A 24,680-nucleotide genomic window follows, 5' to 3' on the forward strand; every position below is an offset into this window, starting at 1 on the left:
CCAGTAAGATTAATGAAACCATCATTATTATAGTCTACTGGCAGAAAATGTATGAGAACAGTAAAGTTTTTTATGCTAATAAATTTGAAAATTGTTACTACAAGTCATTTAATTTTTAGGAACCCAAACAAAAAACCTGAGCAGGTTTTTTTTTTTTTTTTTTTTTTTGGTTTTTGGGCCACACCCGTTTGACGCTCAGGGGTTACTCCTGGCTATGTGCTCAGAAATCGCCCCTGGCTTGGGGGGACCATATGGGACGCCGGGGGATCGAACCGCGGTCCTTCCTTGGCTAGCGCTTGCAAGGCAGACACCTTACCTCCAGCGCCACCTACCCGGCCCCCTGAGCAGGTTTTTTATTTTAAGTAAGAAATCAAGGGGCCGGGCGGTGGCGCTAAAGGTAAGGTGCCTGCCTTGCCTGCGCTAACCTTGGAGGGACCGCGGTTCGATCCCCCGGTGTCCCATATGGTCCCCCAAGCCAGGAGCAACTTCTGAGCACATAGCCAGGAGTAACCCCTGAGCGTTACTGGGTGTGGCCCAAAAAAAAAAAAAAAGGTAAGAAATCAAAGTATATTGTGTTTTGTTTCGTTTTTGTTTTTGGGTTACACTCCAGAGGTTACTCCTGACTCTACACTCAGAAATTGCTCCTGGCAGGCTCGGAGGACCACATGGGATATGCTGGGATTCGAACCACCGTCCCTCTGTGTCTAAGGCAAACACCCTACCACTGTGCAATCACTCACTCTGATCCAAGAATCAAAGTATATTAAAAAAAAAACTTCCCCTGAAAAAACTCCAGACTTTACTGGCTCTATTGACAAATCCTTACTTAAGGAAAAGCTGTTTTCAACTTGATACCAAACCAGACAGAAAAATTATGAACACAAACATCTTACTAGAAATGGAAATCAGTTATGTATATTGACTCAATGATATAGAAAAGCAAATGCAATTTTAAATGCTTAAAAATTAATGAAATTAAAACATAAAAAGGGTACATGCTGAATGCAAAAGATATTTAATAAAATTCAACAGCCAAGTAATGACTTTTACATTATCTGAAAAATCATGAGGAAAAAAGGAAAAAATTCTCTTTATTTTTCTGATCCTTTTAAATTATACAATGGCTAAAGGGCATTCCCTTAATTATAATGTCTTCCCCAAAAAAAGAAAATCTAAGGGAAATAACCAAAAATGTTCTAAATTCTATGCTACCAAAGGCTAGAGACCTAATGCGGAAGACCCAAACTATGTTCATTCACCAAAAGATGCCTGGTTCAAATGGATGTACAGAATCAAGAAATCTCCATCTTATCTCAACAATGTTTCAGAAGTATGATTGGCTGCATAGTTTTTAAAAAGCACAGCAAATGATAAAGAGCAGCCAAAATACTAAGAGGGCTGGAAAGATGGAGTACCTGGGGTAGGGTAAGACACTTGGCTTGAAAGTAATGCAACACAAATCCTATCACCAGCAACCCATATGGTTCTCAGAGCACCTCCAAAAGTGATCCCTAAGAGACACAGAGGTTAAACTAAACTCTTGAGTACCACCAGGTACAGTCCAAAAGATGGCAAAGTTGAAAAAAAAATCACTTTACCTAATTATCCTAGTTTTTTTAGTTAAGTCTTACAATCAAGACATAGTATTGACATTACAATAGATATGCGAGGACAGAAAAGATCAAATATCTGAAGCAGAGGAGGCCTGGGCATGACTTATGGTACCACATTATCACCAAGAACAGCCAGGAGTGAAAACCAAGTACAGAGCCTGGAATAAACCATGACCATATTGTATCTTTTATCTTTACTGGGAGGAAATGAACCTCAAACACACACCCAAAAACCAAAACAAACACACACACAGAGGAAATGAACCTCAAAACACACACACACACCCAAAAACCAAAACACACACACACACAATATCAATTTAAGCTCTAGAGATAAGCTTCCTATCCCAGTCAATCCCCAGTAATGCCATGCTCCAACACTGCTTGTGTGTCAAAATAACACAAACTTTTTTTGGTTTAAATTATTTTGAAAAGGTCCATGGCCACACTGGTTGTATGCTCAATCCCACACAGGACTCTTGTTCTGAATATTCAGAAGTTCCCACCAACATCCCGAACCCCATTTTCCAGAAGCTACATTTATAAAGCTTCTTTCTTGAATAGAAGTTAAGTTGGAGGGCCCAGAGCGATAGTATACAGCTGGTATGGTGCTTGTCCTGACACATCTGACCTGAATTCATGACCTGGATTCATTCTCACACATCCCATAAGATCCCCAAGGTCATGGCTGAATCCTGCCTGAGCAAATCAGAAGAGTAAAGTAAGCCCTGAGGCACAGCCAGGTGCAGTCCAAAACAAAACAAAAAATTAACTTGAAACAATAAAAAATTGCTTATATACGACAAAACTAATTTTGACTGTTAAAATTATTTCTCAGAAAAAATTTTTTCTCAAACTAACTTACACATTAAAGGTGGCGCTCAGGAGGTACTCCTGGCTCTGTGCTCAGAATTGCATGGGACCATATGGGATGTCGGGAATTGAACCTGGATCCCCAGGTTGGCTGAGTACAAGGCAAACACCCTAGCCGCTATGCTATCGCTCAGGCTCCAAGACAGAAATTTAAAATAAATTTCTATTCACAACTGTGCTTCCCCCCTCTTCCCAATCAAATACTTGGTACCTGGAAATCAACAAAGGATATGAAAAACTATTATAGAGCCAGAGCAAAACAGCAGGTAGGCCTTGCATGTGGCTGACCTAGATTTGATCCCTGGCACCCCAATATGGTCCCCATGACCAACAAGAATGATCCCTGGGCATGGCCTAGAAACAAAAAGGTAAGTATAAATCACTTTTAAAAGAAAATGGAGGGCCGGAGCAGTGGCGTAGGGCATTTGCCTTGCACGCGCTAAGCTAACCTAGGATGGACTGTGGTTTGATCCTCTGGTGTCCCATATGGTCCCCACGCCGCCAGGAGCGATTTCTGTGCTCATAGCCAGGAGTAACCCTTGAGCATATCACTTGCAAGCATGCACTCACGAAAAAGGAGGACTTAGAATGATAGCATAACAGATAGGGCATTTGCCTTGCATGTGGTTGTCCTGGATTTTGGTTCCTGGCCTCCCAGGAGTCTACCTGGAGTAAAACCTAAAGGGGCTCCGGATGTGGCCTAAAAATTCAAAAACCAAACCAAAAAGAAACCTATGCCCTAATTCATGGATTGAAAGGACTTACATTTAATATTACTAAAAAGCATACACAGATTCAATGAAAAATTGGCAATAATTTTTAAAAGCGGTTAACACCCCTATCACCAAAAAGCCAAAGCAATTCTGGGAAAAAGGAACATGGAAGGTTTTTCTTTACCCAACTTATAAAGACAGAGTAATCAAGACTGTATCACTATTAGAAAGTTTATGTACATATAAATAATAGCACACTGTTCAGATTGACACAGGTCTCCAGACAAAAGATCTGACTCTTTTTGGGCCACACCAGCAGTGCTCAGGTATTGCTCCTGGCAGGCTTTGGGAACTATATGGATGCAAAGAATTGAAACCGGGTCTGTCCAGGGTCGGCCATGTGCAAGGCAAAAACGCCCTACTCTGGCCAGTCTAACATTCTTTTTTTGGGTTTTTTTTTGGGGGGGGGCGGGGGGGAGGACACCCAGCAGCACTCAGGGGTTAGTTACTCCTGGCTCTGTGCTCAGAAATTGCCCCTGGCAGGCACAAGGAACCATTTGAGATGCCAGGATTCGAATGCTCTACCTCCATGCTATCTCTCCGGCACCCTTCTGACATTCTCCCCACCCCCAACCCCCTGTTAGTCAAATTTAGGTGTGAGCACCTTCTGACTTTTTTTTTGGTTTCTGGGTCACACTCGGCAATGTTCAGGGGTCACTCCTAGCTCTACGCTCAGGAATCGCCCCTGGCAGGCTCAGGGGACCATATAGGATGCCGGAGTTCAAACCACCAACGTCCTTCGGGACGCAAGGCAAACACCTTACCTCCATGCTATCTCTCCGGCCCCATCCTTCTGACATTCTTAAGGGAAATTTATAATAGTAAAGTTCTGGATTGTTTTAGGTGAGAAGCTTCTAGTTTCTAGAGATTAATTCTCAGAGAGATGCAAACAAGAGAACTGTTAATTTTGAAGATGAAGCAGGTTACATATAAAACATTCTGATTTGGAGTGTTTGCCTTGTACACATCTAAGCTGGGTTCGATTCCTAGTATCCCATATGGTTCTCCAAGCCTGCCAGGAGTAATTTCTGAGCACAGAGACAGGAATAACCTGTCTGCTGCTGGGTGTGGTCCGTAAACAATAAAAGTTCTGGCTAATCCCATGGAAAAGATGTAAAAAATAATTTGGGTAGCATAAAATATTCTGAGGTGATCATGTGAAGTTAATAAAATGTGGGGCCAGCTCGGTGGCGCTAGAGATAAGGTGTCTGTCTGCCTTGCCGGCACTAGCCTAGGACGGACCACAGTTCGATCCCCCGGCTTCCCATATGGTACCCCAAGCCAGGAGCGAATTCTGAGCACATAGCCAGGAGTAACCCCTGAGCGTCACCGGGTATGGCCCAAAAACCAAAAAAAAAAAAAAAAAGTTAATAACATACGTGTGTGTGTCTGACTGTGGCACTTCAATAAAAGTGGACTCAGATCAATCAACAGACTAGACTAAGGGCCTTGGGACAGACCCTCAAGTCTAAGGACAGCTAATCTTTGACACAGAGCCTAGGAATCTAAGTGAAGCATGGAAAATCTCTTGTACAAATGCTGCTGGATCTCTTTGCACTGGAGGGCAACAAACAGAGCTGCATGAGGTGGTGGAGGCAGATTGGGGTGGAGAGACCCTCAGGAAGTGCTCAGGGCTTATGTCTGGCTCTCAATCACTCTCAGCAGTGCTTGGAGAACCTTATGTGGTGCTCGGGATCATACCACATGCAGGGAAAGTGCCTTGACCCTTGTACTAGGGTCTAACATATGTTGTTGGGAAAACTAGTTAGCCTGTGGTTTTTGGAAAGAAAATGGAAGAAAAAAAAAAGAAGAAGAAGAATCTGAATTCCTATCTCACACCATAAATCCATAATGAAAATGAATTAGAGACCTAAATATTAGACCTGAGTTGATAAAATACATGGAGGAAAATATACACAGAAACCTAGGGAAACTGACTCTAGAGGAACCTTCAAGGATTCAATGTTATTGCTTAGGCAGGCAAACAAGAACAAAAATAGCAAATGAAACTACATACGTAAAAGAAGAAGCCTCTGAATAGCAAAATAAATTACTAGAATTAAAAATCAAAACAAAACAAAAACTTAATGGCTGGGAGAAAATAGTTACCTGCCATATAAAGGGCTAATATCCAAAATAACTCTAAACTTAACCAAATAAAGACCACCATCCTCCTCCTGAAAGATGTGCATATGGGTGGAACAAAATTTTTCAATACACATATATATAATATAAATCATCAATAAGTATATATAAAAGAACTCTTCATCACAAATGAAAATACAAATAATGAAAAATCACTTCAAACTAGTAAGGCCATCAAGAAGAGTAGAAATATTATGAACTAGCAGGGATGCAGTAAAAAAAGAAACCTCACCCACCATTGGTGGGAACATCATCTGATTCAATTATATGGAGAGTTCTCAAGGAAAGTCGAGCTTCTACATGAGCTAGTGATTTTAATACTTGTTACACAAAAGCCCCCCAAAATCATATTCAAAATTATTTGCATTCTACATCAAAAAAGCTGTTCACAATAGCCAAGATCTGGAACTCAAACACCTAAGATGAATAAAGAAATTGTCCACATTATGAACTGAACTACTACTCAGCTTTAAAAAAAAAAAAAGAGGAAATCCTGCAATTAGATGCCATGTGATAGAAATAAGGGCATCAAGATGAGTCAAGTCAAAGAGATATGCATCTCTCTCAATGATAACAGACCCTGAGTCTACAGAACAGTTTACTTTGAGGGTTGGAAGGGAGAGCCTAATGACATTGGTAGGGGAACAGGTGGTGAGTATGGTATAAGAACATTGTTCTATTTAACAGTATTGTAAATTATAGTACCTAAATGAAAACGGATTATGACCAGAGGAGATGTCTGGGTATATATCTAAAGGGCTTACATACAGAACCATTTACTGCTATTAAAATAAACTCAGAGAGCAGCAGGGAGAGAAAGTGAAGCAGGTAGGGTACTTGTCTTGCACACAGCTGACTCAGGTTATTCCTGGCATGCCATGTGATCCTGCAAGTACCAAGAGCAATTCCTAAGTGCAAAGCCCAGGAGTAACCCCTGAGCATCACCAGGTATGATCCAAAAATATTGGGAGAATCCAACAGAAATATAAGGGAAGACTATAAGAAGAAAATTACAAAATTACAAAATTACAAAAATATTGGGAGAATCCAACAGACTATAAGAAGAAAATTACAAAAGAGATTATCCTGATAGAGCAAAATCTCATTAAGCAAACAATAAAATGCAGATAAAATCTAGAGATCCAAATATGCAACTGCCAAAATTGCACAGAATGAAAAATATAACAGGAGAGGAATAGTTATTCACCTATGCCCTACAACAGTCACTAATATATCTTGAATAAGGACTGATTATATAGACACCTTTGATCGCAGTTCAAAGTATTTTTTAAATTTAATTATTTTAATGTATAAATCCAAATTAATTACCTTATAGAGGATTTGCATAGGTTTGGTGAGTTCCACATTTCTAAGGAAAGGTGCTAAATATTTGAATAAGTCAATCAGTAGCTGTGCATACATAGGCCATCCCTGAAAGAAATGTACACATATCATAAATATACTCAGCTGCTATTGTACTACCAAAATAAATCACATAAGCAGCTATACTATAACTGTATTATAATTATTTATACTACTATAACTATACACTTTTAGGCACCTCTCTTAAAGACTGGAAATTAAAAATTGGGAGTGAGCTGGAGACATAATTCAAAGGGCTGGAGTACATGACTGCAAGTCCCAGGTTCAAGGGTATGCCTACTATTTAAAACAAATAAAAGCAAGTAATAACAGAAGATGGGAGAATGTTATTTGAAACTGGTTCCAGAAATTCCAGAACATATATGTAAGCCCTTGTGCCTGAAGCAAAATTTAGGAGAAGGGAATTTTGAGGGAATTTCATGAATACAAAAAGACAACCCTAACAAGAAATTAACTAATCTGTTTTGATTCCTTGATCTTAACACTTCCCACCCACAAATTTTCCTGCCACATATTAGGGACCAGGGGCTAGTCTTATAGTAAAATGCCCACCTCCACTCCAACACACCTGACCTGTACCAGCTACACATTATTCACTGTGATCACCAGAGCCATAGCCCCAATTTTCAATCACCTGTTTCTGGGGATCAAGCCCAGACACACATGCACTGAATAGTGGTAGTAGTGGTAGTAGTGGTAGTACTGGTGGTAGCAGCAGCAGCAGTAGCAGCAGCAGTAGCAGCAGCAATTCCCCAGTTCCTACAATCATTTCTCATTCCATTCTTCAAGCAAATAACTACCTCATCCGTTTTACAACACAAATGTTTTATTTTCAGACTAAGTTGACCTACTCACATCTCATTAACACTAATTATGTTCATTTTTTGAATAATTTTCTGTACTATATTGCATTCTCTCCTTCTGAAATGCATTTCAAAAACAACCACCAAAAAAAAAAAAAAAGTTCCTTAAAGGCTTTTCATTTCTTTTTTTTTTTTTTTTTTTTTTTTTTTGGGTCACACCTGGCAGTGCTCAGGGGTTATTCCTGGCTCCAGGCTCAGAAATTGCTCCTGGCAGGCACGGGGGACCATATGGGACGCCGGGATTCGAACTGATGACCTTCTGCATGAAAGGCAAACGCCTTACCTCCATGCTATCTCTCCGGCCCCCGGCATTTCATTTCTTTTGTCAAGTATATAGCAACCATTAGACAGCCACTTTTGAGCTGCAAAGTCAAATCCTTCAAACAAGGATACTGTCACTACCATACTCATTTGTCAATTATAAAAGACCTTCTTATGTTAACTAGAACCTCTTTAACCTCTGTACTACAACTTAATCCTACTTTTTTCAAATACAGTAGAAACTACTGATTATCCCTCAACTGTCTATCACCCAGAATTTTATACAGGCATCTGCAGTGTTCTAAGATTTTAGCTTCTCTTAAAAGGAACATTAAGAGACTGACATAGATGGCTTAAAATAGATTGTGGCTTTACACAGCGGCAAATTACTTGTGCCTCTCTCAACATCAAATTCCAAAGTACACTGAAAGAAGTACAATTACTACAAACTGACTGAGAAACCTATAGGCAGTGCTAATTAGCCCCAAGTAGTTACAGTCTTCAGCTGTAGGAAGGAGATAAACTGCAGCCACACCTTCTGCTGTGGCGTATGTGCCAGCATTCTTGCAATAAATATCCGATGGGAGATCAGTTCAAGCCAGGCATACACAAAGCCAGGAGCTTTGGTAGGCCTCAAGATGTGGAATGTATTGCTGTAAAAAGAAGCACAGTCCAGCTTAAATATAGTGTACACATAAATATAAGGAGAAAGCATGCAAGCTGTGTTAAAATTCAACATGCCTCAAATCCAAGAGGTTTATTTCTTCAATTCTAGTACACAAATGTAGCAAAGGTTATCACTACTGAACTAAAAAGCACTCACCAGAAAGCTGTAAGTGTCTGGAAATTAATCGTTTCCAATACATGCTCAGGTGCATTGAGTTCCAAGAGCAGCATTATAAATATTCGGTGATAGGGAAGTTGCTGAAATTCACTTTGCCGAACATCATGATCCTGCAGGAGAACTCCCACTACTATACCAAGGACCTGTGGGTACACATAAAAAGGCTTGTAAGGCATTTTGACTTTATGGTAATATGTTTTTACCTTGTCTTCCTTAATCTAACAAGACAAATAATCTGAATACATTCTATGCCAGCAGCTGAAAGGACCATATATTAGCATTACTGGCTTTTTCGTGTGTGCTAAATTCCAATATGTTGGATCAGAAAAGTATAATCTCCATAAATATCTGGCCTCTCCAATCTGTTCAACAAAAGGTAACAACAGTAAGCTTTAGGAGTACCATTTTATATTGTTTCAAAGCTTAAATTAAAATACCATTCTACAATAATGTATCATTCTCTCTCCATCACAGTACACTGGATACTCCTTCCACGGCACAGTCAGTCTCAGTTTTGTGTTTGTGTAAACCAGTACGACATGTTATATTTGTGTATTATGCATGTTGTATTATGTGTAACACAATGTAGGGTTTTTTCCCTCTGGTCTGACATGAAGAAAAGAAGCAATTGTTCTCTTGGCCTTTTGGTAGAATGGGATTGGAAAACTGTTGGGCTGCTGAAATACCTCAAAAAACTGTCCTGTACTATATATAAACCGTCCCATTTTCTCACTGTGTAGTGAAGAGAACATAACCCATCTGCAATTACTCAAGATCAAACTTAGTTTGCTTTTAAAACATAAATTGCAGTTCTGATGTTCAGATTTCTAGTAATTCCACTGTATAAGTAAAAGGAAAATTGTACTGTACTTTTTATTCTTATGTAATTATTTCCCAGAAAACCCAAATAATGATTTCAATGTCACTGGATATCTATGCCGGACATTACCAGCCACCTCACTCTTAAGTGATTATGTGTATTGGGATACAATTCATAGTCCCCAACTTCTAGAAAATCAGTGTACTCATTAACAAACAAACATGCTAAAATACATTGTGGGTTTTCCTGTCATCACTCTTTAAATTCATTGACTGTTACTTATATATTTAATATTTAGTCCATAGGCTGAAGTGAACACAGTAGATAAGGCATTTGCTTAACAAGCAGTTCACCCAGGTTCAATTCTGTCGCTCCATATGGAAAAAGTTGTGCACCTTGTTCAGCAGATTTATCTTGGTGACAGTGTTGGTGGCTTCCCCTGAGTGCTTTACTAGTAGTGCAATGAGTCTGACAAAGGCATCCAGGTTGTGATAGCATTTGGCTCGGATCATGGTGGGATTAGCAGCAGGATTGTGCTGCTGCTCTGCCTGAGCACGGTAACTGATTTCAACACACATTTCAGTACACAGACGAAAGAACCTTGTTATGAGGTCATCAGTCTTCAGGATTCCTTGCTGATGCATCTATCATGGGAATAAAAAATTTTTTAAAAATGGAAAGAAGAACCATATGAGATGATATACCCAAATAAATCTAATGTTCATATTAAGAGGTATTCTCATTTCATTTATTACTATTATCATAATTCTAAGTTACTTTGTTTTTTAAAAAAGTATGAAAATTAACTTTAATGGATAATACGCAAAATAGAAATTGGAAAGACAATAACATGGCTATTCTAAGCAGCAATCTATAAGTAATTTTGGAAGTTATACAAATTAAACAAAATTTTAGTAATATGGTCATATTAAGACATTTTGGTTAATGCAATTTTCCCCTAAAGGAGATTAAATTACACATACTTTGCTTTCTCACAAAACTTAAGATCAGGGGCGGGCGGTGGCGCTAGAGGTAAGGTGCCTGCCTTGCCTGCGCTAGCCTTGGATGGACCGCGGTTCGATCCCCCTCCTGGTGTCCCATATGGTCCCCCAAGCCAGGAGCAACTTCTGAGCGCATAGCCAGGAGTAACCCCTGAGCATAACCGGGTGTGGCCCAAAAACAAAAAACAAACAAACAAACAAAAAAAAAAACTTAAGATCATTTTCTCCAATTATACAGTTTTTAGAACTCCAACTAGTTATGCCAGAAAATTAAATATGTAGGTATCAGATGAAAATACCCACATGCATATTCAGCTACTTTGATATGAATTGTTACTTTGGTATAAATTAAATGAAAAGGAGAGCTCATCTAAGGATAATATTATGATATAACCTGGAAATGTATCATAGAAAGTTATGTAGCTAGTATAAAGTTAGTAAGGCAAGCAAGCATTAACTACAGAGGACGATAAGTATTAAATAAATAAAGTCCATAAAGCATGCTTGGAAATTTTAAAATAACTTCACTGTCTCTTAATATGCAACAAAACAACTAATTTGACAATTATGTGCCCTAATCAAGGTCAAAAAAAGGAATTCTGTATACTGAAAATCTGAAAAAGTAAAGACATGAGGACATATTATTTCATCAAAAGATAGGGGGAAAAATTCTCCAAAGGATGTAAAAGGAAAAAAGCACATAATTATTTTCAAACAGAGGAGACAAAAAACAAGTTAGCAGATCAAGAGCTAAGAAAGACGTGTGCCACATCCATACCCATGAAATACTGATGATCACAAAAATAATTAAAAATGTTTCCATTCAAATTAGAAATCGAACTAGAAACAAGCACTAATGGCTTTTCAATAAAATATATTTTATGATTTCTTGAATTCTCTTAGGTGAGAAATTACTTAGTAAAACTTACTAAGTAACCTTGAAAGGTAAATCTAGTTTCTAACAAATTTAAAAATTCAAATCAGCTTTTCCACATTCAATTGTCATTCATTTGCTAAAGATCTAGTTGGTGTCATAGCTAAACTTTGGTATCAATGCTAAGAAACATACTATCAATCTCATAATACTTTTCCCTGCACAAATAAAAATTCTGAAGAAATTCAAGGCCAATTCAGAAAAACTACTCTAGTGAGAATACTAGGAATAGGACAAATTGATAACTAGTCATACATAAGCCCTCACAGCAGCTCAGTGTTCAATTATAATCAGAACAAAGTGATAAATGATTTTATAGCTTTGTTCTTACAGTTTTCCTGTTCATCCTGTTCACATATAGTCAAGCCTAATTGTTAGCTCTGGCTTGATTTCCTAACACCAAAACTCAATAAAATGGAATAAAAATACAGATTGGTTCCCAGAGCATATTAATCAGATTTTGTATACTAAAAAGCACTACCATTTCAATACATTTCCCCCTCCCCTTTTTTCTTTTCTTTTGTTTTGGGGTCACTACTGGTTCTGCACTCAAATTGCTCCTGGCAGACTCGGGACCATATAGGGATGCCAGGACTTGAACTGCCTGTCTGTCCTGGATCAGCTGCGTGCAAGGCAGACCCCTTACTGCTGTGCTATTTCTCTGGTCCCTCCCCCAGTTCTTGAGGGAAGTGTACAAGTGGGACCATAACTTGCAATGCTCAGGTATAATCCCTGGCAGTACTTAAACGACCATATATGGTGTTCAGAATTCAAACCAGCAAGCACTTGTCCGTTGAACTATCTCTCAAGCTTCCTGTGTTGCTGTATTTTCCCCTAAATATGCACTATAGGCATGTCTTAAATTAGCCAATAATTCCATCACTGAGCATAGAATGTCAAATTTTATCTTAATAATTATCTGACCCACTGTACTTTGTAGTGGTGACAATTGAAGTGGTATCAATAGATTAAGAGATGAGGAATGCTGACTTTTCCAATGATGAGGAAACAAGAGAGATCAATTTATAGGGCAATTACGTTTGATTTACATGAGTATGGAGGTAAGTGTCTGACCACAGGTAAAAAATACTAAATTTTAATACTGGAGGTATCACACCCTACTTATGTTGAATAAAAAGCACCTTTCTTTCCAAAAGCTCTACCTGTCCAACAAACGCAGAGAAAGCTTTGGTACTGTCACGGCCAGCTGCTGCTGAATGGTAGAGATTCACCCATTCCCTCAGAAGATACTCTGCCTTCTCCCTCAGGCCTGGAGGATCATCATACTCTGAGGCTTGAGAGATCCCAGAATGCATCATAAAGTTAGGGCCTCCATGAGCACGATCAATCATTGCTTCATAATTGGATCGTATTACTTCCATCAGCTGAGGTAATCTAACACAATAAATCCAAAGTGAGTATCAGTCTATGGTTGTGATTTCCATCATTAGCTAGACAGTTTCCTTCTTTTAAAAGAAATCAAAGTAATGAACATATTACCAATTTTATATTAAAACAAAATTACCCTCAGATGAATGTTGGGACATGGCATGAAATTCAACCATCAACAATATTTTTTGGTTTTGAGCCACAACTGTGGCTACTCCTGGCTCTGTGCTCAGGGGTCATTCTGACAGTAGTGCTTGGGGACCATGAGATATGCCAAGGATCAAACCTAGTTGGCCACATGCAAGGCAAACACCCTACCTGCTATGCTATCACTCTGACCCCCATCAACAACTTTTTAAATGTGTCTCATGGTGATTCAAAAAGACTTATTAAAACATACAAACATACACAAAACAAAAAGACAAAAAAAAAAAAAAAAAAAAACCCTACTCTTGGTCTCTTCACATTAGTATAAATGAAAATATATCATGTAGATTACTAACCTTGGTTCTTAGGTCTTTGAGTGAACTAAAAGGGGTCCCCACTAAAATATGAATGAGCAGATATTCATATTTAAAATAATTCACTGCATATCTAAAATATGAGCCATTTAAAAGTACAGTTCAAGGTAGTATTTCTGTATTTTACAAGAGCAGGTATTTGGTTTTGATGTTGGGCCACATCCAGCAGTATTCAAGAATTGCGCCTAGCTCTGTGGTCAGGGATAACTCCTACTAGGAAATCAAATCTGGGTCAGCTGCATGCAAAGCAAGTTCTCTACCCCTTGTGCTATCTCCCCTACAAAAGCAGATTTTTCAGTATGAGTGCCAAATAGGACTCTGACAATATGTTCAGTGAATTATGCACTGCTCTAAATCAAGAAAGCTTAGCAATTAAGGTTTCATTCTTCAAGTGGTACTAGTAGGCTCACTAAAGAGCTTCCTTTATATTGCTGATAGTTATAACATGTTAATAAGTCTATAATCATTACTAAAGGTTTCACTGATTGTTGTAAACACTGGGACCCCCAAGTACTTTATCCTCACCCTTCTGGAGCATTGCCTCTGGAGTGAGCATTAATCCTCATGAGGGTCTCAATGGTGTGGAACAGATCTGCCTCAGTAACATGGGTGACACTTCTTTCATCCACCAGCAAGATTTTTACTAATTGCATAGCAAATGCCACCGCCATGTAGTTTAAACCATTCTCCATTGACTGACAACACAGAAAGCACAATATCAGAAAGACAATATTTATAACACAGTTTCCTGCAATTAGGGCTCCTTTTACTATTTCAATAAATTCCTTCCATACCTGAGCTAGATGAAGATCATATTGCTGCATATTAACCAAGTGATTGCGAACTAGTAAATCCACAGCCTCCACATTGTATTTATACTCATCCCGACACTCAATTAGGCACCTAGAAAAAAACAGTATATATTTACATGAGCTAACTATAATGAAAAACATGAAGGAAAAATAAAAGCACATTTTATTCAACAGCATTGTTTTATTAAAAATTAAGAACACCTTAAGAAGAAATATAAACCATGGCCTAAATTAAAAGCTAGTAATTTATTAGAACACTATTAAAACTAAAGCTTGATCCCAAAGCACTCCATCTATTTAAAAATATAAAACCTCAGGGCCGGGGCCGGAGAGATAGAATGGAGGTATGGCATTTGCCTTGCCTGCAGAAGGTCGGTGGTTCAAATCCCATATGGTCCCCCAAGCCTGCCAGGAGAGATTTCTGAGCATGGAGCCAGGAGAAACCCCTGGGCGCTGCCTGGTGTGACCCAAAAACCAAAACTAAACAAAAACAAAACAAAACAAAACAAATAAAAAAACCTACAACCCCACCCCCCCCACTCAGGGTCAGAGAGATAGCACAACGGTAAGGAGTTTGCCTTGCATGCAGAAGGATAGTGGTTCGAATCCCAGCATCCTATATTGTCCCCGAGCCTGCCGGGGGCTGGTTTCTGAGCATAGCCAGGAGTAGTCCCTAAGCATGCATACATACATACATACATACATACATACATACATACATACATACATACATACATACATACATACAAACAAACAAAAACCGTGGGGCCAGAGCAATAGCACAGCAGTGTTTGCTTTGCACTTGGTCAACACATGACAGACCCTGGTTCGATTCCCATCGTCCCATATGGTCCCCAGAGCCTGCCACAACCCATTTCTAAGCTCAGAGCCAAGAGTAAACCCTGAGCACTGACCGTCAGGTGTGACCCCACCCCTACCTCCGAAAAAAACTTCTAGGCAAAGAAAATAGAAACCACTGATAATGATATATAACTTATTTCTCTACATGAATTGTGAATACCAGATAGAAAACCGGTCTAAATACTTAAGATTTAGGAATTCCAAATATCACACATACATTTCCAGAAAAAAAGTGCAAACACTGGATATGCACATCAGAAGACAGTCCAATAAGGACTACTTTTCTAATACAATAACTGACCTTGTGATCTGTTTATTACACCAGGGAGATCCATATGCTCGGCCATCTTGAAGACCTTTTAGCACCAAGAGGTGGCACTCTCTATAACGCAACAGTAGGTCAGCATCAGCACCACTCGTGGCATCTAATAAACCCTCTACAGCCTATGGAAGAAATTACGGGAAATATAATACTCAGCATAACTATCAAAGAAACCAAACCTAATGCAAACAATAAATAACTTCTAAAGCCTTGAACTAACAATCTGCCTACTTAAAAAAATATCCTTTGGGGGGTTCAAGTAGACTAATCCATGCTTTGCAAACCAGAGACCTCAGCTTATCTCTAATAACACATGATGCCCCACCCACCCTGTCCCCCTAGACCAGTGGTCGGCAACATTTTTTTTCAACGGTGCCAAATCTCACCAAAACCATGATTGAAATTTATTTTTGAGAGCCACATAGGGCACGCACTGACAGAGGCTAGGAGCAGAGTCCTGACTCCGACTCCTGGAGCGGCCGCCCGGCACACAGAAGAGCCAAATTAAAAGTGCAAAGAGCCGATGTGGCTCGAGAGCTGCAGGTTGCCGACCACTGCCTAGACCATAGTAAGTAAAAATAAACTTCCAAATCCAAACTCTAGTTTATGCTAACACTATGCTCTTCATTGTTATAAAGGCCACACCAATGGACTCAAAATTCAGTGCTCCTCTCCCCCCATCTATCCTACTGTACCAAGAATATCTTTGAAAGTTTCTTAAATACACACCAAAGGGGGGGGGGGGGCACACCTTGGGGAAAAAAAGAAAGACAAAGGAATCAGGATAGGGGTGGTTTCCTTAAATAATCTTTTTTCCAGAAAAATCTTAATAAGCAAGAAAAATAAGAAAGGGATTTCACTTTGTGACTATTTTAATCACTACAACTTCTTGGATTGTTGTTATGAGGCCATACTTTGTGGTACTCAGAAGCTACTACTCCAGGTTTGGACTTGGGTTCAAATCTGATCTTCCATGCAAAGCTTGTGTACTCCACCCATAGTTATTTTTCTCTAGTCCCTGTCATAACTTGACGGGGGAAAATAATTTACTGATTAATCTAGTAAAGAACTTGCTAAAATCTGGTGATAGCTCAAGTGAAAGAGCACATAGTTAATAGAGATGAGGCCCTAAATTCAATCCCTGATATCAGATACCCCTGTTCCTATACCTCCCATTCCCTTTGCACCCAATCAAAGACTATTTCTGCTCCACTATATCCCATCTCACAATGTCAACTGCTGTGAGTAAACTATCTTTAAAATCTTAAACATGGGCCAGAGTGATAGCATAGTGATAGAGCGTTTGCCTTGATTGCTACTGACCCGGGACAGACCTCGGTTCGATCCCAAGCATCCCATATGGTCGGTTCCCCAAGCTTGCCAGGAGCAATTTATAAGCAGAGCCAGGAGTAACCCTAGTGTTGCCACCGGGTGTGGCCAAAAACAAAACACAAAACAAACAAAAAAGTTTTAAACACGGGGTGAGATGATAGTAGGCAGGATGTTTGCCTTGCATGCAGGCTACCCAGTTTGGATACCAAGTATCCCATTATGGTCCTGAGTCAGCCAGGAGCAATTCCTAAGCAGAGAGCCAGAAAATAACCTAACCCTGAGAACCGCCAGGCATGGCCCCAAAACAAAACAATCATAAGCATGACAAGTAACCAGATGCTGGGTTCATCACCAGGTAATAAATGCATCTTAAGAAAGTTATCAGTTCAAGAACTAACCTTCTGGAGCAATCCAAGAGCAGCAATGGCATCCCGAGAGTTTCGAGATAATACTACAACCTCCAAAAGATTTCTGAGAGCCTGAGCTTGAGGATTCATGGCCAGAGCTGGTGGAATAGCGTGTAAGTGCTGCTCCAGTTCTGTAATGCACTTATCATAAATCTGAGCTACATCATCCGTTGCCCAAGCTTGCTATTTTAGAGAAGGAAACAAATCAATAAGGTAAATAAATAAATAAATAAATAAATAAATAAATAAATAAGAGTTTTTCAGTCATATACAAGTTTCTTAGCATGCTTATTATCTTTAATTTTTTTTCCATCAGATCATGGAAGACCTCCTCTTCCATTCCCATCCATGAGAATATTAACTTTAATGCTGTTTGGTGGGATTGTTTATATTTGAGATCAGAAACCTGGCAGACAGCAACATAATTAAGTGCTAAAAGAAAATGAACAAATACACTGATGACAAAACACCCCACCCCTTAAGTCATCTGCACAGTCTGTAAAAGTAATCTAAACACTGAAAATTATGTTTTGTCCAACAGCCTATGCATAAAAGCAGAGGATACTATATAGCACATTGTCTGTGATATTGGTATCAGAATCTATTCCTAAGAACTTATTGGATAAAGTTAAATAAGGCCACAGTAGTGAATAGGCAAGGATCTGATGAAAAATTGAGTATGACCTAAGGCCTTGATAGTAATTTATTTTTGTTTTTGCAAAATTATTCATCTATTTTTGATTGAATAGTTATAAAGTTATTCATGGTCAAGTCTCAGTCAATATCACAACACCACATCCCATCAAGATGGTAATAATTTTTGTCAGTGTTAACTTCATGACTTCAATGGATGTATTATGGTCATATGAGACATACTGTCTTTGGGGGGGGGGGAGGAGGCCTGAAGAATTCAACTGGACAACAGTGCTCAAATGATTGAGAAATTAAATGTCTTCCTACATATTTTCAGCTTTTTGACAAATAACTGATTCAAAAGATTCTTCCGAAATCATGAAGTTACCAGGCAAACTGTTTCAATTAAGAGGACAAAAAGTGAGTCAAAGACATGGATTTAAAAACCAAAAAAAAAAGGAGGGTGGGCTGTTTGCCTTGCATGGGAGCAATCCTGGTTCGATCTCTGGCATCCCAAATGGTCTGCCAAGTCTACCAGTAGTGAGTTCTGAGCACAAAGCTAGGAGTAATCCCTACGCACTGCCCAAAAAAAAAAAGGGGGGGGGGACCGTTTAAACCATATGGATCTGAAACAAAGAAACCTATATTCAACAGCCATAGGTAGTTGTTCCCTGTAAATTACAGCACACAAAAAGCAAATGATAACTGACAAAACCATTCCATTAAACAACACATAAAAAAAATAATAAATGTAAGCAAGGATTTACCTTCATGGGCTGAGCTAAAAATCCTGTGGGTTGACTTAAATCATTTGTAGGCAAGAAGCCAGGCACATTACGTGCAAATTCTTCATAAACAGCCAACTGCTTTGGGTCTACACCACCAACCTAGAAAGAAGAAAACCTACATTAATAAAAATGCTCTTTCACAAAGATTTTGTATTTGAAAGTGGAAAGTTTGCATATAAGCAAGCACAGAATTCTGAAATACACCCAATTCAGAAGGATCACCATTATACTGAGTCATGTCAGTTTCCCTCATTGAAACAGGCTTTTCCTGAAATTACTACACCTGTGCAATCCTGCCTTGGAGCTAATATAAGCAATCCAATTTCTCGCCATCTTCTTACCAATAAGCAACTAGTAATACATAGTGAACACTAAAAGACCAAGGTGTAAAACAGAAAACCAAATGGACACATTAATTTTTTATTATAGCAGTTCAACAATGAAAGTACTAGAGATGCAAAAGCTCTGTTTCACTAAATGCTAAAAAATTTGAAATGTTTTCTCTGAAACATTAAGCCCACTGTCTTAGTCCTGGCTAAGTAAAAAGGAATAAAGAAACAGGACAGAGAGAGATACAGAAACACCAATTCTCACTTTCAGCCTGATTTGCTCTGGCATTCGTTCAGCTTGGTATGTTAGTACAACTGGATCGCAGTACCTTCGCCCTTCTTGCCTAGCGTGTTTTCTCAGCTCAAATTCCTGCAAATAAGAAAAGTCACTGAGGTTCTTGTTATGAGGTATTTTCTTAAAGGGAAAATAAACTCAAAGGCAAATATTTAACACTTACAGTTGCTAATCTCTTATCCATCTCAGGGCCTGCTTTCTCCACTGCAGTTTTCTGAATAAAACAGCAAGCCAATTCACAATTATCCTGAGCTAACTGAGCAGCTGCCTGATCCATCATTTCTCTCTGTTGTGGAGATGCAGCCTATTAAGAAAAACAAAAAGATTTAGTATTTTGTGGAAAAAATAAAGGATAGGATAATAAAAAGTGTAAAATCCAAACCAATTTAAAAGTTCTCTTGCTATCTATACTTACTGATTTATGACCCTAACAATAATGCCCTTTATCAGTAAGATAAAGATGCCATTCATCCTTAACATCTAGCCACGCTGTGATGCAGACAGTTAACAATATGAAAGGAGTGAGACAGAAAATTAAAAACTGAATTGTTCTAAAGGAGTATATACTTGTATAATGAAATGTTGCTTTAAATCTTTTTGAACTATTATAGTCTACGTCATGGTAATCAAAATGTGAATCTTTCAAAAATATCGCTTCCGTAAAGCAATAGATATTTGATTATCTACTACCTGTCAACCCGTCCACTGAGGTTACCATAATAAACAAAAGACAAAACGCTTCCCCTATTTACAATCTACAAGGAAGTCAACAAACAACGACAATGACAAATGAGTGAAAATGCTCACTCAAAGCGAACAAAAAATACTCAAAACAGGAGTGGTTAAGTTCTGTACTAAAAGTAACCAACTTACTCGAAGGGCTGAGGCAAAACTATTTTTCAAGTTTGTAGATATGCTCATGAGCAAAGGTTCCCTGCACGTAATCATCGCCATTCCAGCTGTCAAGTTGCGCATCATGTGATGAGCTGCTATTCTCATTCGAGACTCCTCAGAATCAAGGGCAAAATCTTTTCTGACTATCTGCTCGCAAGTAGTCATGGCGATCTTAATAGAACGATCTACCACAGGATGAACCAGCTCCTGAACTGCGCGTTCAATTGCTTGGCGTACACATTGCTTTAACTGTGGATGTGCCTGAAACAAGGGAATCTAGGTGGAGAAAAACAAGTTAACAATAGTTTAAATACAACAACCAGGTCTGGAAAACCATCTGTTCTACATGGATATGAACCTAGTTCGGTGTCTGACACTGCCTGTAGTCCCAAGTACTGCCAAGAGTATTATTTTGAAGGCCAGCGCAAGAGCACAACAGTAGGGCATTTGCCTTGCACGCAGCCAATCATGGATGGACCTTGGTTCGATCCCCGGCGCCCCATATGGTCCTCCAAGCCAGGAGCGTTTTCTGAGTGCATAGCCAGGAGTAACCCCTGAGCATCACAGGGTGTGACCCAAAAAAGCAAAGAGTATTACTTTGAGTTCTATCAGGAGGTAGGCAGAAACCCAAAAGAAACTAATTCCATTTTTGTTACTAATCAAACACAGGGTTGATAATATATATGTTTTGGGGTCACACCCGGCAGCACTCAAGGGTTACTCCTGGCAGGCTCAGGGGACCATATGGGATGCCGGGATTTGAACCACCTTCCTTCTGCAAGTTAGGCAGACTACCTCCAGGCAAGGCAGACTACCTCCAAGCTATTTCTCCGGCCCAGAGAGTTCAAATTGGGGGGGGGGGGGGGTCACACCAGCAGTACTCCTGGCTTCATGCTCAGAAATTGCTCCTGGCAGGCACGGGGGACCATATGGGACACCGGGGTTCGAACCGATGGCCTTCTGCATGAAAGGCAAACGCCTTACCTCCATGCTATCTCTCCAGCCGAGAGTTGAAATATTTTAAGGCTGATTTTTACTTTAAAAACTAAGGGGAGGGGGCCGGGCGGTGGCGCTAAAGGTAAGGTGCCTGCCTTGCCTGCGCTAGCCTTGGACGAACCGAGGTTCGATAACCCGGTGTCCCATATGGTCCCCCAAGCCAGGAGCAACTTCTGAGCACATAGCCAGGAGTAACCCCTGGGCGTTACCGGGTGTGGCCCAAAAACAAAAACAAAACAAAAAAAAAAAAACTAAGGGGAGGGCCTGGAGAGATAGCATAGCAGCGTTTGCCTTGTAAGCAGCCGATCCAGGACCAAAGGTGATTGGTTCGAATCCCAGTGTCCCATATGGTCCCCCATGCCTGCCAGGAGCTATTTCTGAGCAGACAGCCAGGAGTAACCCCTGAGCACCGCCAGGTGTGGCCCAAAAACCAAAAGCAAAAACAACAACAACAACAACAACAAAAAAAAAACAAAACCGGGGGGTGGGGGGGACAAAAAAGCAAAAAACTAAGGAAACAACAGGGAAAGTATTCCATATACTATGCCATGTGACACATAATACTATCCAGTTAAAACTGTTAAAATTTGGGGCCGGGCGGTGGCGCTGGAGGTAAGGTGCCTGCCTTGCCTGCGCTAGCCTAGGACGGACCGAGGTTCGATCCACCGGCATCCCATATGGTCCCCCAAGAAGTCAGGAGCAACTTCTGAGCGCATAGCCAGGAGTAACCCCTGAGCGTCACAGGGTGTGGCCAAAAAAAAAAAAAACCCTGTTAAAATTTGTAGCTCATTTGGACCAAAGATATCTCAATAAGCTAAAGTACATGCTTTACAAGCAAAAGGGCAGACCAGGATCAATCTCCAGAAACATGTCCTTGAATCAAGCCACAAAAGCTTGAGCACGACTAAATAATTCCCCCAACGCAAAATAAAAATCTATGCCTCAAATACGCCCCACCAAAGAAAACCCCTCAAATTGTATTTTGCTCTTGTAAAGAATACAACCAAAAGTGCTATAGGCAACTTTTATTTCTGGCTAATGTGCTCAGGAATTACCTTGCAGTACATAGTTTATCTTTGTGGTACCTGGAATGGGTGCAAAGCCAAGTCCTTATCCCTGTACTGTCTTTCTGGTGACTAGTCACATTTTCTTGTTGTTTTGGGGGCACATACAGTGATGCTCAGGGAAGTTCCTGGCAGGCCAGGGGACCACATGATATGTGCAAGGTAAGCCACACCTTCCCATTAAGTTTAGCATAGAGAAAAATGTAGAAAAAAAACTTTTATATCAGAGCACCCATAATGTTATTTTGTTATAATGAGAAAAATCAAACTGCTGACATCAGTAAACAATGTTTCACTTAGAAAGTAATATAGGTCTATAAATAAGAATTTACAACCCAAAAACTGTTTCTCAGTAACAGAAGCATATAACTAGGAATACAAAATGAAATGGCAAGTTTACCTTGTCACAGTGTACAAGATCAGGGAACAGAGCAATATTTACTTACTGTTGGGTTTAGAGTAATGTGTGGTGCCAGGCCAGCAAGAGAATAAACATTGATGTCATGGTAGCTATACTGTGGCTGTGGTGGAACAGTGGCAGTACAGGTGGTACTGGTAGCTGGTGTTGTAGAAGTTGCTGAAAATGAGATAAAATAAAAAGCTGGTGAAAACTTGTTTCTCGACCTTATTATAATATAAATGGCGTAAAATGGCTTTTAAAGTACTTGTTTTAATCTTGGTAGAAAATGGCACAGAGCACATTTTTACCAATTTAAATTATGATGAGAAAAGATTTTGAATTTTCTTGAAAAATCCAGCTAGGCTCAGGGCTTGCTCCTTAGTTCTGTACTTAGGGACCACTTCTGGCTTGGGGAACCACATGCAATGCCAGGAATCAAACAGAGGTCATCTGTGTGCACTGCAATGGGGATTTTTTTTTTAAAGGGTATGTATATCCCATGGTGCTCAAGGTAGAATCGGGGGACTATATGGAGTATAAGAGAACAAGGGAGCCCAAGTCAGCTATATAAAAGGCAAATGTCTTTACCTGTAATCTCTCCAATCCTACTCAATAAATATTTAAAGCATGTCAGTGATTTTTATAAAAACTGTGCCAATAATTTTCCTATAATACAAATAGAAATTGAGAGATGATGCCACTTTATTGGTCCAAACGTTGGTGGATTATTCACTACTGATGAATGCTTAGTCTCTGCCATGGTTTTATCTGTAAATTTCCAGCTAAAGTATAAAAAAGCTAGTTTATTCTAACCAGAGTCTAACCATGTAAATCCCCCTAAAATACCTAGATATAATTAACTCCACTGGATATTCTAGTTGAGTAGCTATCTCGTGTTTGTAGGATAACCAGAGGCCATCATCATGTCATTCAATGTTGATACCTCAACAATGCAAAGAGAAATTGCCGTAGCTGAATCTTACAAGATTTAACTATTAATTACGTTTTACACGACACAAATAAATGCAAATGGATTCAAGTAAGGTACACTGTTCATTTTTAAGAATTCAGAAATATCTGGAAAACAGTTAAAAAGTTCAAAGAGTTCACAAACAGTTGAATCTTTGCATTAGGAGATCAGAATTCAAAGGTAGCACCACTGCATGGTTACCCTAACAACTTTTAAGAGCAATCCTGAGCACTAAGCCATAAGTAGCACCTGAGAACAGCCAGATGTAAATTAAAAACATAGAAAGATGGCAAAAAGTGGGGAAGATGATTGGGCAGGGTTTGATCCCCAGAACCCCATTTAATTTAGTACCGAGCTTGGAGTCAAAAACAAGCCCTGAGGATAGGTGAATGTGCCTCCAAACCAAAACTAAAAATTAAATAACCCTAGTTGTAAAAGATCACCAAAAGGTATATATAGTTTAAGTACAACATAGATGTGACTATTATAACTTGTTACATGGGTGAAATGCACCGTTTTAAAAGAACTATCTGCTCTTGAGCTTGAAAGATAGTATAGAAAGCTAACACCTGCCTTGTTTTATTTATGGCCAACCTGGGTTCAATCTCCACCATCACCACCACATACAGCCCAGGGCCTATGAAGAGTGGTCCCTGAACACAGAACCCGGAGTAAACCCTAAGCATCACTGGTTCAAATCTTTCCACCGCCAAAAAAGACAAAGAACTTTCTGTTCATTATAATCTCAGTTATTTAAGGCCACACCCAACCTGTGCTCAAGGCTTGCTTCTACCTTAGTGCTGGGGACCAAATGGGGTGCTAAGAATCAAACGCAGCTAAGCTTTATACTTACTTGTGGTCGTAATGGGAGGCAGTTCTTCTGGCTGCTTGACATCTTTCTTTGGAGCAGAGAGTTGTTCATCTAAATTTTTAAGACGATCTTTATCCTTCAGTAGGTTTCCAGGTTTTAGCTCATTGATATCTAATGCAAGGTTCTTGCAGAGGACCTCAATTTCAAACTTCAAGTTTAACTGTATAATTCCAATATTTGGTTATAAATTTAGTTTTCTTCATACTTATACCCAATTGTTACAATCCCCACCCAAATACTCAGACTTTACTATAAAATTTAATAATGTGGCAAGCTTCCCAACATG

The 24,680-nt window shown here is 39.4% G+C and overlaps 1 protein-coding gene across 6 annotated transcripts in view; it reads right to left on the bottom strand.

Annotated features, from left to right (window-relative positions):
• CNOT1 (CCR4-NOT transcription complex subunit 1) overlaps positions 1 to 24,680 on the bottom strand; it is a 121,535-nt gene that overhangs the window by 9,015 nt on the left and 87,840 nt on the right. For 3 of the 6 annotated variants that reach the window (XM_049786117.1, XM_049786118.1, XM_049786116.1), the window contains exons 29-43: positions 24,377 to 24,554; positions 22,600 to 22,730; positions 20,073 to 20,369; positions 19,363 to 19,503; positions 19,170 to 19,274; positions 18,555 to 18,674; positions 17,146 to 17,337; positions 15,395 to 15,537; positions 14,215 to 14,323; positions 13,946 to 14,115; positions 12,674 to 12,905; positions 9,971 to 10,219; positions 8,735 to 8,898; positions 8,447 to 8,564; positions 6,734 to 6,835 (exon numbers count right to left, since the gene is read on the bottom strand). In XM_049786117.1, coding sequence (XP_049642074.1) covers positions 6,734 to 6,835; positions 8,447 to 8,564; positions 8,735 to 8,898; positions 9,971 to 10,219; positions 12,674 to 12,905; positions 13,946 to 14,115; positions 14,215 to 14,323; positions 15,395 to 15,537; positions 17,146 to 17,337; positions 18,555 to 18,674; positions 19,170 to 19,274; positions 19,363 to 19,503; positions 20,073 to 20,369; positions 22,600 to 22,730; positions 24,377 to 24,554 — 2,451 coding nt within the window. Of the gene's footprint in view, positions 1 to 6,733; positions 6,836 to 8,446; positions 8,565 to 8,734; positions 8,899 to 9,970; positions 10,220 to 12,652; positions 12,906 to 13,945; positions 14,116 to 14,214; positions 14,324 to 15,394; positions 15,538 to 17,145; positions 17,338 to 18,554; positions 18,675 to 19,169; positions 19,275 to 19,362; positions 19,504 to 20,072; positions 20,370 to 22,599; positions 22,731 to 24,376; positions 24,555 to 24,680 lie in introns of all 6 variants that reach the window. The other 3 variants (XM_049786114.1, XM_049786115.1, XM_049786113.1) reach the window with 1 other exon arrangement.

This window comes from Suncus etruscus, chromosome 14 (genome assembly GCF_024139225.1).
Source record: "Suncus etruscus isolate mSunEtr1 chromosome 14, mSunEtr1.pri.cur, whole genome shotgun sequence".
NCBI lineage: Eukaryota > Metazoa > Chordata > Mammalia > Eulipotyphla > Soricidae > Suncus > Suncus etruscus.